The sequence below is a fragment of the Camelus ferus genome, chromosome 3 (assembly GCF_009834535.1).
Source record: "Camelus ferus isolate YT-003-E chromosome 3, BCGSAC_Cfer_1.0, whole genome shotgun sequence".
NCBI lineage: Eukaryota > Metazoa > Chordata > Mammalia > Artiodactyla > Camelidae > Camelus > Camelus ferus.
The window spans coordinates 70,083,512-70,102,314 of NC_045698.1; the positions used below are offsets into that span (position 1 = coordinate 70,083,512).

Sequence of the window (18,803 nt, forward strand, 5' to 3'; positions counted from 1 at the left end):
ATACTCCCTTTTTATAGTGAAGAAACTGAGACTTAAAGAAACTTGTGCAAGTTGCTTGTTATGTAATCACAGATTTAGATAAGTATATCTGACTCTAAAACATACACCCTTTCTATGAATAAATATTAGGTTGGTTTTAGGTGATGGGAGGAGTAAAAACATGAAACCAAAGATGTTTGCCTTTTGATACAAAACAGAAGAACTGAGATCAACTTAGTACATACTATCAAGTTTTACAAAAATTCAAAACTTTCTTTTGTTCTTTTTTAGCAAATATCTTTTACATATAAAACAGTACAAAGAGAATAGGGATAAAAAGCATTGATATATAAAGTGAATTATTCTGGCTTTTATTCTTTAATCACAAACTGTTTTAAATTTAGTAACACTGTAATTTTAATTTTAAAGATGGATAAAATCAAGCCTGCTAGGTAAGCTAGTTTTAATGTTTCATGGGAGCCACCAATTAAACTGGATCTTTAGAAATAGGACTTTGGTTTTCACACTTTGCAGTTCTAGCTAGTATTATCAGTCATCTCTTAAGAATATGTGATCAAGTAATTTCTTATATTACTAGTAATGAAATGAAATGTTTGATACGTGGTTTCATCTTGGTAACTATAGTTTTATTATGACCAGGGAACCAAGTACATGTAAACAGCTTTAGTAAAGAATGTTTTGAGATTATATCACTGTTATATGATAGTTCTTAAACTGATCATGGGCATCAGTTTATGTGGAAAAGTTTAGATGTCAGTCAGTCACATAAAATTACGTGCAGAATTTAATGTACATGTGCATTTGTCTCTGAGGAGAGGATTGATAGATTTTATTAGATCTACCAAATAGGTTTTTCTTTTTTTTTTTTTTTTGGCTTTATCTTTATTTTTCATTTAAAAATTTTTTATTGAAGTATAGTTGGTATACAATATTGTATAAGTTACAGGTGTACAATACAGTGATTCACACCATAAAATTTTACCAAAGGGTTTTTGACTCTCAAAGTTTGAGAGCTACTGTTAGAATGAAATCTTTCTTTCATTCTAACCTTGTTTTGTCAACTTATATATGAGACCAAAATACAGAATGGTTATATTCCATTAAAAAAATCTGTTTACAAATTGAACTTTTACAAACGAAGCCTTTAAAAAATTGATTTTATGTAATTTCAAATCGGTGTATAATTGTCAGTGGTTTTTAAACCCAAGTTATATTTTATCTATTCTTTTGCATTCTGTTCAGGTATTACTGAACTTTGTGCAGAGGGATTTAGCTTTTAATGTAATTTTGTATTAATTTGAATAGTTTTCTCTCAATTTGTTAGCTATTAGGACTTGAAGAATTTAGTATGTAGTCTTTTTGTTACTTTGTATCAGTCTGTCAAATTGCCAACATGTGTGTTATTGAAGGTCAGAGTCTTAATTTCTTAAATTTATGGGAGAAAGTATCTTTTTATTCGAAGATACACATCAGGTTATTGGTAACGATTTTTACAAGTGTCATTTAAAATTGTTTTTACCTGAATGTTTTTGAAGTACAGTCTCCAAAATTAATTTTTTTTTACTGCATTTTAGGTAAAAAGATGGTTGCATCAACTCACTGAAGCAATAGCCTTACTATCTTTGTTTTTTAAACTGCACCAACAATGGAGCAATGATATCTGAGAACAGATGAACATTTGCCAACTAACTGTCATCACAATTTCAAGTGATTGTATAAGCAGAAGCAAGCTGCGACAGACCTATGCGTCAACCGGTATAGAGAGAATGCTTCTTTCTGGTGCTGTTTATTTTGAAACAGTTTTTATATAGCACATTTAAATTCTGTCTATATCAAATGAAATAAAAATGAGTGAAGCCCCCAGATTCTTTGTTGGGCCTGAAGATACAGAAATAAACCCGGGAAATTATCGTCATTTCTTCCACCACGCAGATGAAGATGAGGAGGAGGAGGATGAGTCTGTAAGTTGTTGTTTGTTTGTTTGGTGAGAGAAGTCCCAAACAGGCTCAACTTTTTACTGATCACTGTGAAGGGAAACTGATACTATTATCTTAAATTGTGGAGACATTTTTTTCATAGAAATTTGTTGAAAGTTTTTAAACTGAAAAAGCATATTGTGTTTCATTAGTGACATCATTGAATCTATGGTGCTTCAAGAAATACAATCAGGGGTCACATTTCTAAGTGGTTTAATGATGCCTATCTTAGTATCTTTCATTGATACACCTAGCATAACACAGGGTTGGGTAGAAAAAGTGACAAGGAGAAAGAGTAATTAGGGTCATAAATCAAAAGGACTTCTTATATGTAGAAGAACACAACAAAACATTAAGATAAAGAATTTTAAAAGTACTGATTTTGAAGGACAGCTTTAATAAGTTTGTCATGTTGTCAACACAAGTGATGGCTGACCTGAAGATAATGCTATTTATTAATATTCAGAAGTCTGCAAACTGTGTGACTAAAAGTTACCTCAAGTATCTGTGGGGGAGGGGGTGTGTGTGTATGTCTAGTTCTCTTTCTGATCTGACCTATTAGAAAGTATATCCATACTGGATCTTTAGGAAAAACACGAATATGTTTATTTTGCTGTAGTTATGTTAACTGAGTATTTTTATTCCTCATCTTTATTTTTCCCTTTACAAATAAAGATTGTTTTACTCCGAGAACTGATTTAAAATACAAACTTAAGGTATGTTTGTTTTTCTTACATTTCCAATTGAAAAGAGAATTTTGTTTGAAAACAAAAATCTGTTATACTTCATGAAAGTAGTAAAAACAAACCCCAAATGTCTATTAGATGACTCTTCAAATCCTTTTTCATAGTTATTTAACAACACCCTTCACAGTGCAGTTACACTTACCTGAAATGCAAATCATATTATCATTCATTTAAAATCACACCACACCTCAGCTCAGGAAAAAAAAATGATTTTCACGCTTTTCATACCAGCCAGAACTTTCCCTCCTCTGAGGTCTTATGCAGAAGTCCCGTAAGTAAAACATAAAGCAGAGCTTCTCCGGCTGCCGTAGACCAGGCAGTAGCACTGCTTCGGCCTCTGCTGCCCGTACCACTTCTCTCTGGAGTTCAGAACACACTGTGAACACCACTGAGAGCCCAAGTGCAGTCTTCTTCTATGTAAGGACTTTTATCTTTCCTCTGTGTCTAGAACTGTGCTTGTCTCTGTACCTTCTACCTGTCATGTTTTAGCAATATCAGATTTTTATTTCCCACGTGTTCCATGTTGCACCATGCCTCTTTGCTATTGTAAGTACTCCTTTATCTCTCTGAAAAGCCCTTCCTTGTTGGATACCTTGTGAATTATTTTTCCTTCTTCAAAACCTTGCTCACATTTCATGTTGTTCACTCTTCCCTCTCTCCTTGCTCTTGTCCTTATGAGAAACTTGAACATTTCTTCCTCAATACCATTTCTGTACCTTGACATACATAGTTCTATTTTGTGTATCATGTACTGTTACTACTGTGTTCCCTGTTAGACTCAACGTATCTGAGGACAGGCAGTTTCTGTATTTCTAACTCTTCAGTGCTTAGTGTAATCCTTGGAGTATTGGTACTAATTACATTGAGTTTACATTCACGATGCATAGTTGTCACTTTTGAGAAATTTGATTTGGTTCATTTGACCTATAGCTTAATAAAATGATTTGTTCCAGATCATTCTCCTGTTTTTAAGAGTTCAAAGACGTTGAGTTGAATACGCTTGTTGTCTGGGGAAATCTACTTTAGGAACATCATAATGCCTTATGTCCAGGCTTTTAATCAGGAAAGAATAGAATAAGGGAACGTAAGAGTGGATCATCAGAGGGGGAAAGACAGCAGATCCCAGGAAGGTTAGGATTTAGAATCTTTGATTTACCATCAAATCTAATAACAGTTTGAACTCTAAATTTCATATAAGTTTAGAGGAGGCAATAAAGAAATGAAATTCTAGGCATAAAGAAGAATAACAATTCTGATGTTACCCAGTTTTGTTTTTTGACTTATATAGTAAGAGAAAGTCTAATAAAACACTTTTGGGCCCAGATTATGATGTGATATGACTTACATAAAATATCATGAAAGAGTAAAGAATTGAAAATGGAAAACTGGATACAGCTTTATAATTGATGAAACTCTAAGTACCTGGATGCAAAGACCTCACAGTGAATCTTGAGTAATTTTATAAATCTGTGAGCAACTCATAAATTTTTTTTATATCCTGCTTTTTAAATTTCAGACTGAATCATTGCCTTTGAACTGTAGCAAGGGATCCAGAGATGAGCAACACTGTAAAATAGGAATGTTGGTATGAAGACTGGGATGTCAAAGAGCACTAACACCTCTGTTTAGCAATGTGGCTTTCTCCAAAATTTCCTTCCAAGTTGTCATTGGTGACCAACTCGTATTCACACTCAATCTACTAAAATAGCTTAATACTGTATAGCTTTGTAGTGAGAATTCTTTATCTCACTCTCATTGGCCTTTTTACTTAGATTAGGTAGATTTTAGCCCTTATTCCCCGCCTTACTGGTGTGAGGAAGGCAAATAAATGTTACAGACAATTAAAGAAGTTTTTCATTTTGAAATCTGAATGAAAATTGTAACAGTGATCTGAAACTTTAAAAAAAATTTTCCCAGACCTTTGTAGAAAACTGTCATTTTTAAGTGTTTTATTATAACAACAGTATAATTTTGAAAAATGCCTTTTTGGTTATTGTGTCACTTTTATTGATTCATCACATGCCTTCTCCACTTCTGAGGAAGATTTAAGATCACGGTAATTTGCAGTTCGTATTAAGTCAACCTGATTTTTTGTTTTCTCTTTGTTTCAGCCCCCAGAAAGGCAGATTGTGGTTGGAATATGTTCCATGGCAAAGAAATCCAAATCCAAACCAATGAAGGAAATTCTTGAACGGATCTCCTTATTTAAATATATCACAGTGGTAGTATTTGAAGAGGATGTTATTTTGAATGAACCAGTGGAAAACTGGCCTTTATGTGATTGTCTGATTTCTTTCCATTCTAAAGGTATTAAAGAACACAGGTGGAAACCCCTTTATCCTCTCTGACTATAAAACTAATATATATTAACTGTAAAATACTACGTAAAATAGAAAAAATTTAAACTCACCTAGTGTCACAGATAAGTGATAGTAACATTTTGATATATTTCTTTACAGTTTTTTTCTGTGTGTATTTTTAAAAACAAATTTAGTGTCGTGTATATATAATCTTATATTTAATTTTTTACTTATTATATAGGAGGTTTTTCTTCTCCATATCATGCTTCAAAAATCTGATTTTTAATGGCATCATAGTGTGTCATCCTGTGAATGTACTATAACATACTTAGCCAGTATCCTAACAGTTAGATGGTTTCCAGTTTTCACTATTAAAAGTAAGGTTGTGATGAACTTTTGGAATGCATATCTTTGTTTGCAACTCTAGGTTTCTTAGGGTAAATTATTGAATTCTTGAATGTTTTAAGCCCTTATGTCTTACCACAGAGAAAATGATCTATCATTGCTCATATGCATATTCATACTTTATTTTTTAAGAACTTAATATTTGAGTTTTATTTTTTCCTTTCAGTTTTATGAATCAAACTGAAATATCAATTAAGCTTAAGTATTACTTCATAGTAAACTCCATAATCACATTATTAAGTGTATATCTGAAAATTTATAATCTAAGAATCTGTGAATTAAGTGAGTTTTCACTAAGAACTCTAAAAGATACTCATTCAGTTATAAACGTATTCATATTAAAACATTTTTTATTACCAACGTATGTAGTCTCCAGCTGTGTTATGGTCTCACTTTAATTAGGTGCTTAAAGAGCATCCCCTTCAGCAAGAAGGCGATGGAGCATGGTTAGTACTTTTTGTGCTCCCATAGGCTGTTGATCTCCATTATTTTATAGAGAAGCCAAGGCCCTGGTCTTCTTTACAGACTGAAGTCCCTCATTTCAGAGAATCTTAAAATTTGCTTATCCTTGAGAGTAAGATGTTCTTCCTTTGCTATCAAATGGTTCTTCCTATTTCTTAAATAAAAGCTAGTTATTTGCTTGTAAAAACTAGGTACTGCCTAAGATCATATCTCATATGCTGTCTCTTGGTGAGGACAAAATTCCTTTTTAATGACAACAGAAGCAGGGTAATGACTGTATAGGGGTTTCTTATTTGCTGAATTTTGTTAGGAGGCTTGAAACCACAGATAATGAGACATTTTTACAGTAAGTGATGAATTCTGAGAGTCTATAATAGAAGGGTTTGTAATTTATTGCCAAGTGATTCTTGATACAGAATACTTCTATTTAAATGCTAAAAGCTATGTGGAATTTAGAAAAAAGTCTTTCTTTAACTGACCATAGCTTTTTGTTGTTTTAACTTCAGTATACTTTAACACTTCCTTCCTCTACCAACTATTCTGATAATGTTACAAAATACAGTGTCTTCACAGGTATACTGTAGTATGCTATAGTTAAATGCTGTAGTTGTGCATGTTTGCTAATTGTTAATGTTTTCCTGAGGTATCTATTAAGATATTGTCATTTAGGGACTAATAATAGTTAATAATAGTCAACATTTATTGAGCACTTAGTATGCCTAGTATTGTGTTAAGTGTTTTATATACATTCTTTTATTTAATTTTTCAAAAACCATACTAAGTAAGATTGTTATAATACCCCTTTACAGCTGTGAATCAGAGGCTTAATGGATAAATAAATTTGCCCAAGATCACATAGCTAACGAAAGATGGAGTTAGGATCTGAACCTTAGTTTATGCTCTTAACCTCTGTGGTAACTTCCTCTCTTAATAATATGTGTTGATAGATAAAATTGGAGTCTTTTAATGCCAATACAGAGGGTGAATTACAATCATTAAAATTCTTTACATATATTTTTAGACCTCTTCTTACTGTATCTGCCATTTCATTTGTTTTCATTGTAATTAGTAATTTTACCAAAGTCTAGAAATTTTAGGGAGTTAATTTCTGATGTGTTAATATTGATCTAGTAACAACAGGCATGATCCTGCTTATATATTTTATATTTTGAACGTATCTGTTTTATGTGAATTAATTTTTCTTCTGCTGTTTTTAAAGTTGCCAAAGTTCTTTGAATTATTATCTAACTTATATGTGTAAACATCAAAGTATCTTAAGTGACAAGGAGTCAGATAAATTTTTAAAAAATCACCGGTTGATTGTGATATACTTATGTTACTTATATATAGATTTCTGTTTCTATGTGAGGTAATCTTACCTTCTGTTAGGTGACTTTCAATAATCAGGCATCAACTAAAATGTCAGTGGTCTAAATTTGGTTACATAACCACTGGGTTCCTGTGCCTTATGAGTCAAGTTAACTGTGCCTTATAAAACAAATTAACAAAGAAAAAACAAGATTTATTATTATTAATATTATTATTATTAACCAAGTAAAAACAAGATTTATTTAATAGCACTTAATAGTATAAGATAAACCAAGTTTTATGTATTCATTATTCCATGCCTTTTATAGAAAGCAGTTACATGAATAATGAAATTAATCTTTTATGGAAAGTGGCATAAATTCAAGTTAAGATGTCAACTTACTTTCAGATTGTACAGAATATGTTAATAACATGTGTTCTTAGGATTTCCACTGGACAAAGCAGTTGCCTATGCAAAACTCAGGAATCCATTTGTAATCAATGACTTGAATATGCAGTATCTCATACAAGATAGGTGAGTGGTGAAGTTGGCTGAATTAAGGAGGGAAAATTAACATTTATTTAGTATCTCCTTTAAGCTGACATGGAATCAGGTGTTTATATATATTAATTCATGGTATCCTTGAAATAATACTTAGAAATAGGTATTTATAACCAGTTTTACAGATGAAGAAACATGAGAATCAGAGAGATTAACTATTTGACCAAAGTCACAAGTAGTTCCTTAGGTAGTGGGACAAGGACTTAAACCAAATTTGTTTAACTTTTGGAGCCTACTAAACCACTGAAAATTTTGAACAGTTTTTCTATTATGTGACTGATGATGAAATTAGGGCTTTATCCATTGTAACTAGATTTTTTAATGGTAAAGTATAACCATTTTGAGAAATATTTTACTGTATATCTTAGCAACTCATAACAGATCAAAAGCATACATATCTAAGAAATTGTAAAATACAAATGCATTTATATATTGCATTTAATTGATGTTTCACTTTAATGGCTACCATTATAATTTCACCAGCCTTCTGTTTTTCTTTTGTGTTAGCATTACTATATGAAATTATATACATTAAACTGCCGTATGAAGTATAAAGCCCTATAGTTTTTTATTTTTCTATTTTTGTTTTTTTCCCATTCTTCCAGATAGTAACATTATTAATATAGAATGTTTTATAACATTAATATATAATGTTTTGTAACATTCTTCCTTGGTTTACATAGTAATACATGTTTATATATTATAAATATAAACATATGCATGTATATATGCGTATTTATTTTAAGAAATTTAGAAAATAAAATCATAAAGAAAGGCATTTAACCCTGCCACTACATCTGCCACATTTTCCCAAAGAAAGGAGTACATATATGCACTCAGATTTTACAAAATTAGGATTACTTTTCTCTTAAAATACCATGAACGTTTTTCCATGTCACTAAATATCTTTGAGTGTAAGGTTTTTAATACTTAGATAATATTCTGTCATTGTGATATAGTAACTTTATTTAACCATTACTTTTTATACATTTACATTCCCAGTTTTAAAAAATTAGTGTTTTAATGTGCCACAAAAAGTATTAAGCATATACTTTTTCAATATTGCTTAAAATGCATTTATAATATTTCCTTAGAATACATTTTTAAATGACATACATTTATTTAAAAAATAAAGCACTTTGATATACGTGCCTTTTTTAGTGGTAGAACAGTAATAGTGTATTTTATGAACAGTACAGTAGTATACTCAGTGTGAAATAGAGCAATAAATTATAAGGATATTTTCTTTTTTCTTCAGGAGAGAAGTGTATAGCATTCTTCAAGCTGAAGGAATTTTGCTTCCTCGTTACGCAATTTTGAACCGTGACCCAAATAATCCCAAAGGTAAGAAGAAGATTTAAGCAAGCTACTTTTTGTCACTTAGCATACTTTTGAGCCACTCTCTTCTATAATCAAATGGAAAGAATTTAAAGAACTTAACGGTATTCTATTCATTTTTTTAATGATCCTAATGAGCAGTTATATTCAGTTAAAATGTGACACTGAGCTAGGAAGCCAATTAATAATTCAGGAATTGTATATCCTACATTTCTTTGACCTACATTTGATGTATCTATGAGAATCATACAGAAGAATTTTCAAATTGCATGCTTAATAAATTTGTATTGATTGGGGTAAACGAGTGACTCATCTATGACTGTCGAACTAAGTATTAGAAACTTCATGCTCAGATGCTACAATTTAAACTTCGGATGACTAGGAATCTTGCAGTGTTAATATTAATATTTTAAAGCATGCTTTGCTTCATTTTCCTGGTTATCTAAAATGTAGCATGTAAGTTATACATAACAATATTAATATTAATATTCTAATGTTTGGGGAATTTTGATGGTTTTATTGTACATTAGAGCAACTTTTATTAAAAACTAGATACAGTATTTATTATCTTTTGACAGGGAACTTCTTTCATTTGTCTAGAGGTGAAAATTCCTAATTGAATTTCTTGCTTACTCTGTATATAAGTTACTTTTCTTGCTTAAATATTTCATGTTTTATGATATCTGTGATAGGAATGATTTCATACATATTTCAGAAGATGATAGCATTATAGAGTTACTTCTCAATCTGTCTTGTGCATCATTTTATATCTAACTTTGAATTCTGTGGGATGATAGGGTAAAATGGCAGGTCCATTAGATTTCTGAAGAACAATTATAGCTCCTAATGTCATAGATCATAAATGTTGGTATTTGTTTGCATAAATATTTTCAATTAAAATCAGATCAGTAGATTATCTCCAAGGTTACTTTTCTTTGTAATATCTATTCTAGTAAGAAACAAAAAGTCCTCGATATTACATCTATATAATATACAATATATAGTTTTTCTTGCTAATCTGTTTGATTCATAGAATGCAGTCTGATCGAAGGGGAAGATCATGTAGAAGTAAATGGAGAAGTTTTCCAAAAGCCATTTGTAGAAAAGCCAGTCAGTGCAGAAGATCACAATGTTTACATTTATTATCCAACCTCTGCTGGTGGTGGAAGTCAAAGACTCTTTCGAAAGGTAAAACTTTGTTATCTTAGTAAATACTCTTCTCTATACACTGTTGTATAAGTTTTACTAAAAGTAATTAAGTATGTAATAGAACTATGATTAAATAAGAATATCACTTAGAAGTAAGTTAATAAAACTGGTGTCATACTTTGTTAGAAAAGCAAGTCATCATTTTAGTTATTTAATGTTGTTTATGCAAAATTCTACCTATAGAATACCTAAGAAAGTTATTTGGTTTTCTTTCTACCTTCCATTTATGTATCTGTCATACGAGAAATTCAGGTAAAGATCAGCAGTCTTTTTGAAAATTGACCCTCAAAATGGTTAGTTCATAGAAAAAGTAACATGAATTAACTCTTAGATACATGAAAGTATGCTCAAGATTGCACCCATAATAAAATAAATGTAAGTCTAAAAGATAATGCCATTGAATTACCTTTTGGATTGGCAAAGTTCAAAAAGATTGAGGTAGCTGGAAAATAAGCACAAGCCCAAACTCCTGTTGACAGGAATGCAAATTAGCATAGCCTTTTAGCAGCATAATTTAGCAATATCTCAGGATTAAAAATGCACATATAGTCATAAACAGCATGGAAAATGCAAAGTAGGAACACAATGAGGTACTGTTTCACATCCGTTAAGAGTGGCAAATATTAAGATGTCTGAGTACCAACCATGGATAAGGATGTACATCAGTTGGAACTCATATGTTGCTGGAGAGATCTCTAAATTGTTTAAACTGTTTATAAAAGATTTTGGCAGTTGTCTTTGTAAGTTGAATATGAACATATTCTATCACCTAGCAATCCCACTTCTAGTATATGCCTTAGAAACACTCTTGCACGTGTGTGCTGTGGGGATACTTACAAGAATGTTCAAAGCAACATTCTTCTACAAGCTAAAACTTAGAAAACAACCTAAACATATGTTGATAGGATAATGAATGACTAATGGAATAGTTATACTGTGGAAAATTCTATAGTAGTAAACATTAACAGAGTAGAGTTATATGTAGCAATATGGTTGAATCTTAGAAACACTATTCGTAGTGTTCATTGTATTTTTATGCTGTTTAACTTAAGTGTAAATTATAACAAAAGATAATATAATGTCAGCTACATAAGTAAGTGTTCTTAAGTATCTGTGGACTTAAAATCTTTTTAGAAATGTCTAAGATGGAAACAGATGGTAAAAAAGGTTATTTTGTAAAAATGAGGAGAATAATTTAGTTTTTATATTGATGGGCTTCTTCTGTTTTCAGATTGGCAGTAGAAGTAGTGTTTATTCCCCTGAAAGCAGTGTACGAAAAACAGGTTCTTACATATACGAAGAGTTTATGCCCACAGATGGTACTGATGTTAAGGTAGGATTGATTCAATATGTTTTAATTTTGTATTTTGAGTTTACCAATGATCTCAGAAAAAGAAATTACCCTTTAATTAACTACATCTAACATCTATTCTGTATTTCTCTCTTTTTGACTAGTGATTTTTACTCTTGTATTATGAACGCTGCTGCTAGTCTGAAGCCTGTGAACCCTTTTTTTTTAGAATAATGTTCTTAAATACTTGAAGTAAATCATACAGGATTACAAAGGAGACAAACTTTATTGAAATATAGCTATCAAAATATTTGAGAACCAACTATGTGATATAATAATGTATAGTTGTGTATTCTTCTTTAAAAGGACATTAAATAATAAAATATGGTGGTTTGGTGTCGTGTAACGACCACAGTTTCCAAGCACTAATTAGTGTAAACGGTGTTTTTGGGATCTTTGACAACTGTAATATGATAAAAGAAAAAAATAGGTGTGATTTTTGTTGGTGGCATACAAGTTCTTAATTGCTTTACCTTCAGCCAGTCTATATCTAACTAGAGATTTCTTTCTTAGGTATAAACCTGATCAGGCACCTCTTTTTAAAAATTCTCTTGTGGATCCTTGTTGACCATAAGATAGTAATCAGATTCAAAAGACTGGCATACACAATATTTCACAGTCTGCCCTCTTTCCTATAAACCTTACTTCTTGCGGAATAAATCATGCAAAATAACTTACTCTTACCTGAATACATCATGCTGTTTCTTGCATCTGCACTTTGTGTTTATTAACTTTGCTTAGAGTGCCTTTCCCTCTCTTGTCTGTTATCAAATTCATGCTGTTTCTCATCTGCCACCTCCTTTTTAATCTTTTAAATAAAATATGTATTTTTAACATTCATGAAAGGTTTATACAGTGGGTCCAGATTATGCCCATGCTGAAGCTCGAAAATCTCCTGCACTTGATGGCAAGGTGGAACGAGACAGTGAAGGAAAAGAAGTAAGATACCCTGTCATTCTCAATGCACGAGAGAAATTAATTGCTTGGAAAGTCTGCCTTGCATTTAAGGTAAGATGTTATGCAGGCCATGCAGGCCCTTTTAAAAATTCTGATTGTCTTTTTTGATATGTTATTTAAGCTTATAGATGGGGAAGTCAGCTGAGAAAAAAGTGGTACATTTAAATGGTTTGTGTACTTTTCAAGAGATTCTTTTTGTGCCGCTAATAAACATATATAATAAGTGAAGGCCTTTGTTTCTGTCTATACTTTCTGTATTATATAAAAGGAAAGTTTATCAATGTATTCAAAAATTAAAATTACAGAGGAAAACTTAACTGAAACAATAGAGTTAACGAGTGTTTTAACATGTTAAAAACAAAACTGATTACAAGTATTTACTCATAGAATTGACAGATGATTTTTTTTTTAAATAAAAGGTCCTCAGTAGTCTCCTAGCCTTGGCAGTAGGCAGTTGGCCTATTATATATGATAAATTATGTTCATGAAAGCAATACTAACACACATTTCTTAAAGAAAACGTTTTACTTATGACATTTGACTAGTTCTCTCCATGATATATATTATTAGTCTTTTATTATTGTACAGTAAAGGTTTAAAGAGAAGTAGGACAACTTGTGTCTAATAAAGGGTAAACTTTTCCTTGTTGAAACCCTACCTTGGATATGTAACTTAAAGACTAGTGTGTATTACTGGTTATCAAATGATAAATAAATAAATTGCTTGTATCTTAATAATTTGAAGTCTCATTCATGGAAGGAAATTAGCCCATAAATATATTTTAATAGCTTTATATAAATTGTTTTAATTTTATAATACCAGGATTCTAAAAGGAGTGACTTAAAATCATATTATATTAATATATGATTTTGAATATAGAATGTAGAAGATCAGAAAATTCCTGGAGCCTAAGCTGAAAATTCATACCTTTCAGCTCTTTTCTTCCAAATAAAGTAAATTTATTTCAAGTGCCCACAAGTATATGGTTGTCAGGGTTTAAAAGATTCATTAGCATAGTTGAACATTTCCTCTTGGATATGTGTTCAAAGCTATTTTTCCTTTTTTTTTTTGGATTAAAGTGATATAATTTTGGCTAACAAAATTTATCAAAGTCTCTAAAATTTTTTAATTTAAAAAAAAATTAAATGTCAGTTGAAGAACGTCTTGATTTTTTTGGCCTCACCAGTTCCTTGAGCATTATTTAGTTCTACACCTACTTCATGGTAAAACCTTAAATAATTGTATGTCATGTGTTCTATATTTTCAGAGTATTCAAATTAAAAAAATGTAATTTAAACTATGAAGTAAACTATTAAACAGTAAATATACATTTAGACATTTATAAAAGTTGATGTATTCTTACTGGAAAACTATGAATCTTAATTCAAATGGAACTTTAAAGTTTATGATTTATTTTAAATAGCAAACAGTTTGTGGCTTTGATTTGTTACGGGCCAATGGACAGTCTTATGTCTGTGATGTCAATGGCTTCAGTTTTGTGAAAAATTCCATGAAGTATTATGATGATTGTGCAAAAATACTTGGGTAAGATTTCTCTTCTTTATATTTCTTCCTCTTTACCTTTGTTATAACTAATGCATACTAGTTTTTCAGAAACCAAATTAATTGTAAACATCACATGATCAGGGTTTTGTAAACACTCTATAGAGTAAAAAAATCAGTGCTCATAAAATGACATCCCCAAAGAACATGCAAAATCTTGAATTATACTTTGAATTATCAAAGACAGATTAATTTATGACCAGTATAGATAAAGGCTAAATGGTATTTAACTTCATTTGTTTAGAAATGCTTTAACAGTGATTTATATAGTGATTATTAGTCAAGACATCTAATTTATTAGATTACTTTGTCTCTCAAGTTTTTGATGCATAATTACAGTACTTAATGACACAAAATTAACATTCATGAAATAACCATAGTAAAATAGGAATGTTTGGAATTCAGAATTCTTTTGAATGACTCTACTTTCTACAAGTATATGTTACTAAAAGATAGTCTCATGAGATTATCTAGTGAATGTAAAAGAAATTATTGCATATAAAAATGCCTTTTTGTATTCTTTGACTATATATAACAAAGCCATAAGAAACTTACACTTTAAAATATATTTTAACAATTGGGTGCAGCTTTTATAGTATAGTTCAGAGATTTGTGAAATTACTCTTAAAGTGAAATTTGGGGGAGCTCACTACATTTTAGCATGAATAAATGATAAATTTAAATGAAACAAAAAATATTTTACAATTACTTAAACATATTTTCCTTGTTAACCCTATTAGCAAAAGGTAATAGAAATTTGTTAAAAATGAGCAGTAGTATTTAAAATAGCTTTTACTAATCATTTAAAATGATCAGTGATGATCAGTAAAAGCTGGTAAGGAATGATCTGTGGCCACAAAGAAGAGATAATCTTGGATTTCAGAATCTGTGTAAGTAGATACACAGTTACAGCGGTTTACTTGAATCCAATATGATTTATATTTTAAAAAATGAAAGTGCATAAGTAATTCTGAACTCATGACATCCCATTAATGTGTTCCATACAGCAGTTTAGAACTGCTAATCTAAATTTTCTCGATCAGGATTGATTTTTTGAGGTTACTTTTTATGTACTGTAATCATGTAATCACTAGATAGTTTGACGTTAACTCCTGTGATTATTATTTGTCACTAAGTACCTAGGTTTGATTTAAAATGAACTCATTTAATTTTTTTTCTTTTTGTCTCAAAGCAATATTGTAATGAGAGAGCTTGCTCCACAGTTTCATATCCCCTGGTCAATACCCTTAGAAGCTGAAGATATCCCAATTGTACCAACTACATCTGGAACTATGTAAGTTTGAATATTTTCATTTAGACGCTCCTTGGGTTTTCTCCATTGGTCTGTGCTATTACAATAAATGTTACATTTCTGAATAGTTATTAGATACTTTGCTGTGTGTGTTTTCATATGATTTACTTTGCAGATGGAGAAACAGATTGTATGCTTTTATAAGGGTCCACTTAGACTAAAAATCTCTTATATTGTTACAAATAAAATCCTGAAAAATGATTGGATAATTATAGATGTATTGAATTAAGCCTTAAAAAATAAAAGAGGTACCAAAAGGTATGTTACTTAAAGGTTCATAGTCAGTGGTCATACAACTTTGGTGCTCTCAGCATGTAAAGTAAAAATGTACAGTTATTACTTGAGGTAAATTAATTAGACCAACATTGCCAAAGTGTTTCATAACTCTCTAGTCAAAGTTACTGCTTGAAATTCACCTGTTACTCAGGTAAGTTGACCAAATGCTTCATGTTCACAGTTCAGAGATTTATGTTAGCATATTAAGTATTCTGAGAAGTCTTGATTCAGATGGAGGGTAGGACAAAAAATATTTGATTTTGTTTTCAAACCAATATTTCCAAAGATATTTAACACAAAATGTTTTGGGGGGTACTTTATTAAACCCTACAAGGTTGCGATCTGTGTCTCACAGTTTGGCAAATACTAAATTATACCCTACCAGTCTTCCTAAGACAGTTTTATATTCTGGTAATTTGAGTTTGAAATACTTGTTCTTCTGACCTGGGCAGAATAAATATAGCAGCTTTATTTTGTTTGATTTAATGGACTCTCAAGTCTATAATAACCTGCACTGCAAGGCAGGTATTTACTAAAGTTACAGGATTGCAATACATTTACTTTTTCCCACAGTTAGCGTGGTCACCTCTAGAGAGGAAACAGATATTACATAGTTTAATATTACTCCCCCTCCAGCTTCTTAAATTCTTTTTAGGATTTGATTTGATAAAATTAAGATGGGTTTTTACAAGCACTATTCTTCACATGGATGATCTTGAAATGGTCAAAGATGGTTCTAAATAAATGGATGTATTAATCTGAATTATATAATACAAATCTTTGTTAGAAAGTTGAGAACATTATTTCTTTTCTTTCAGGATGGAACTCAGATGTGTCATAGCTGTCATACGCCATGGGGATCGAACACCAAAGCAAAAAATGAAAATGGAAGTGAGACATCAAAAGTATGTTTTAAGGGAAGAATGTGATACTCAGGAGATAATTTAAGATTTCTGATAAGTGATTAATTGTCTTGATTAATGCATTGTATAGAAAAACTGTTTACCACTATTTCTTGGCCATTAATATTTAAACCACTAGGAACATATAAAACCAAACAAAATCCATTTTAAATTGTGTATATCAGCATCTGAAAAATGTTGTGACAATATCCATAAATGATCATCAGCCTTACCAGGCTTTTATTTATTGTGTATGAGAGAACTTTTAAAAATAATCTAGTAATTATTAGTTTTATATGATTTAGGAAAATACTAAGTTTTCTCAAGCAGAGTACAGAAGCAGCATGGTATAGAGAAAGGGAACACACAGTATTTGAAATTCATACACCCTGAGTTCCATATATGTCTTTTATTGTTCTAGTCCTATATCTATCATTTATTATAATTAATTTATTTTAGTATATGGTGGTAATATTGTTGCAAATGCCTAACAGTGCTCTGTCTTTTTTATAAGATTTTTTGATCTTTTTGAAAAGTGTGATGGATATAAATCTGGGAAATTAAAACTCAAAAAACCAAAACAGTTACAGGCAAGTGCATTTGTTTTCTTGTCGAGTTTTAGATGGCTAATGGCAAAATTGCACAAAAATTCAATTCTTTATTTATTTCACAGGAAGTGCTAGATATTGCACGACAACTTCTTATGGAGCTAGGGCAAAATAATGATTCTGAAATTGAAGAAAACAAGTCAAAACTTGAGCAACTTAAGACCGTGTTAGAGATGTAAGTATCTTTCTGAAACCCTTAATTTTGATAACTACTTGTAATACTCTTTTTTTAATGTGTGACTTTTCACGTTAACTTCCTTCACAGTGTGATCTTTTTGCTCTATCACTATATAACTAAGGGGAAATTAGTGAAAGTCTAATGAGAATTAGTGGTTACTGTTTTACTTTTAATTTTGAAAAGATCAAAAAAGGACATCAAATTTGGATCTTCTATGAAGTACTACTTAGGATGAAGGCCACATTGCTTAACCACAGATTCAGTACTGTTTAAATAAAAAATAATTTTGAACTGTTTTATCAAGTGAAATTGGTACCACCAGTATTCCTATTAAAAGGTTTACTTATTTGACCACTTAAAATCTTATTTTCTTTATTTTTTTTGAAGACACATACATTTACATTTTTATATGTTTATATACTTTATTGTAAATTATCCATTTTGGGGGAAGGGTGTAGCTCGAATGGTAGAGCATGTACTTAACATACAGAAGGTCCTGGGTTCAATCTCTAGTACTTCCTCTAAAAATAAATTAGTAAGTAAACCTAACTACCCCGCCCCCCCAAAATTGTCTCTTTGCAGAGAAACTTTTTGGTATTTTTTTTTAATGTGGTTAGAATGACTACCTATGGTACAGATTTTGAACTAGGATATTTTGAAGAATTCAAGAAGGTAATTACAAATAGAAGGGGACAAAGATTTAGTTTTTCTCTAGGTGGATTTTAATTTTCTTTTGCATTTCTTTAGGAAGTTGCATTGAATGCTTACTGAATGTTGTCCATTCTGTTTGCCATTTTATTTCTCAGGTATGGCCATTTTTCTGGAATAAATCGTAAGGTCCAATTAACCTATCTCCCTCATGGTTGTCCGAAGACATCGAGTGAAGAGGAAGGTATGTCATTATTAATGCTGGTTGCATTTTAGTTGTATGCAGGGATTTAATACTCACTGTTGATTGCCTTTGTAATCTTCTAATAGTTGAAGGACTGGCATGCTGAACTGAGGAAAAATAAAGCGGCATTTGTTAATAGTGCCTTCTAGCCTTTAAGTAAAAATTTGTTTGTTTTTTATCCTTTAACTAAAAGATAGGTTTTATTATTTTGAAAACTGCTTAGGACTTCCCTTTTACTCTGGGGTTGTTTCAGAAAGCTTATTTATTTATAACTACATGTTACTTGATGGGTCCCTTCTCCATACAGGGTGTACAAGAAAAAAGTTCAAAAAGTATGAAAAGGCTGTTTGAAAAAGTACACAATCAACATTTTTCTAAAACAGATATTTTTCTCAACCCATTAAATAAGAAGAAGAATTTAAGATTAGTCTCCTAAGAGCAATCAGCACAAAAATCCT

General features: G+C 30.8%; 1 protein-coding gene across 15 annotated transcripts in view; it reads left to right on the forward strand.

Annotated features, from left to right (window-relative positions):
* The window catches only part of PPIP5K2 (diphosphoinositol pentakisphosphate kinase 2), a 70,093-nt gene that overhangs the window by 6,412 nt on the left and 44,878 nt on the right, over window positions 1–18,803 (forward strand). For all 15 annotated transcript variants that reach the window (XM_032476443.1, XM_032476442.1, XM_032476444.1 and 12 more), the window contains exons 2-14: window positions 1,575–1,961; window positions 4,834–5,029; window positions 7,642–7,732; window positions 9,018–9,103; window positions 10,131–10,285; window positions 11,538–11,639; window positions 12,504–12,665; window positions 14,038–14,159; window positions 15,370–15,471; window positions 16,584–16,670; window positions 17,182–17,257; window positions 17,341–17,450; window positions 18,260–18,345. In XM_032476443.1, coding sequence (XP_032332334.1) covers window positions 1,848–1,961; window positions 4,834–5,029; window positions 7,642–7,732; window positions 9,018–9,103; window positions 10,131–10,285; window positions 11,538–11,639; window positions 12,504–12,665; window positions 14,038–14,159; window positions 15,370–15,471; window positions 16,584–16,670; window positions 17,182–17,257; window positions 17,341–17,450; window positions 18,260–18,345 — 1,489 coding nt within the window. In that variant the 5' untranslated portion in view covers window positions 1,575–1,847. The remainder of the gene's footprint in view (window positions 1–1,574; window positions 1,962–4,833; window positions 5,030–7,641; window positions 7,733–9,017; window positions 9,104–10,130; window positions 10,286–11,537; window positions 11,640–12,503; window positions 12,666–14,037; window positions 14,160–15,369; window positions 15,472–16,583; window positions 16,671–17,181; window positions 17,258–17,340; window positions 17,451–18,259; window positions 18,346–18,803) is intronic.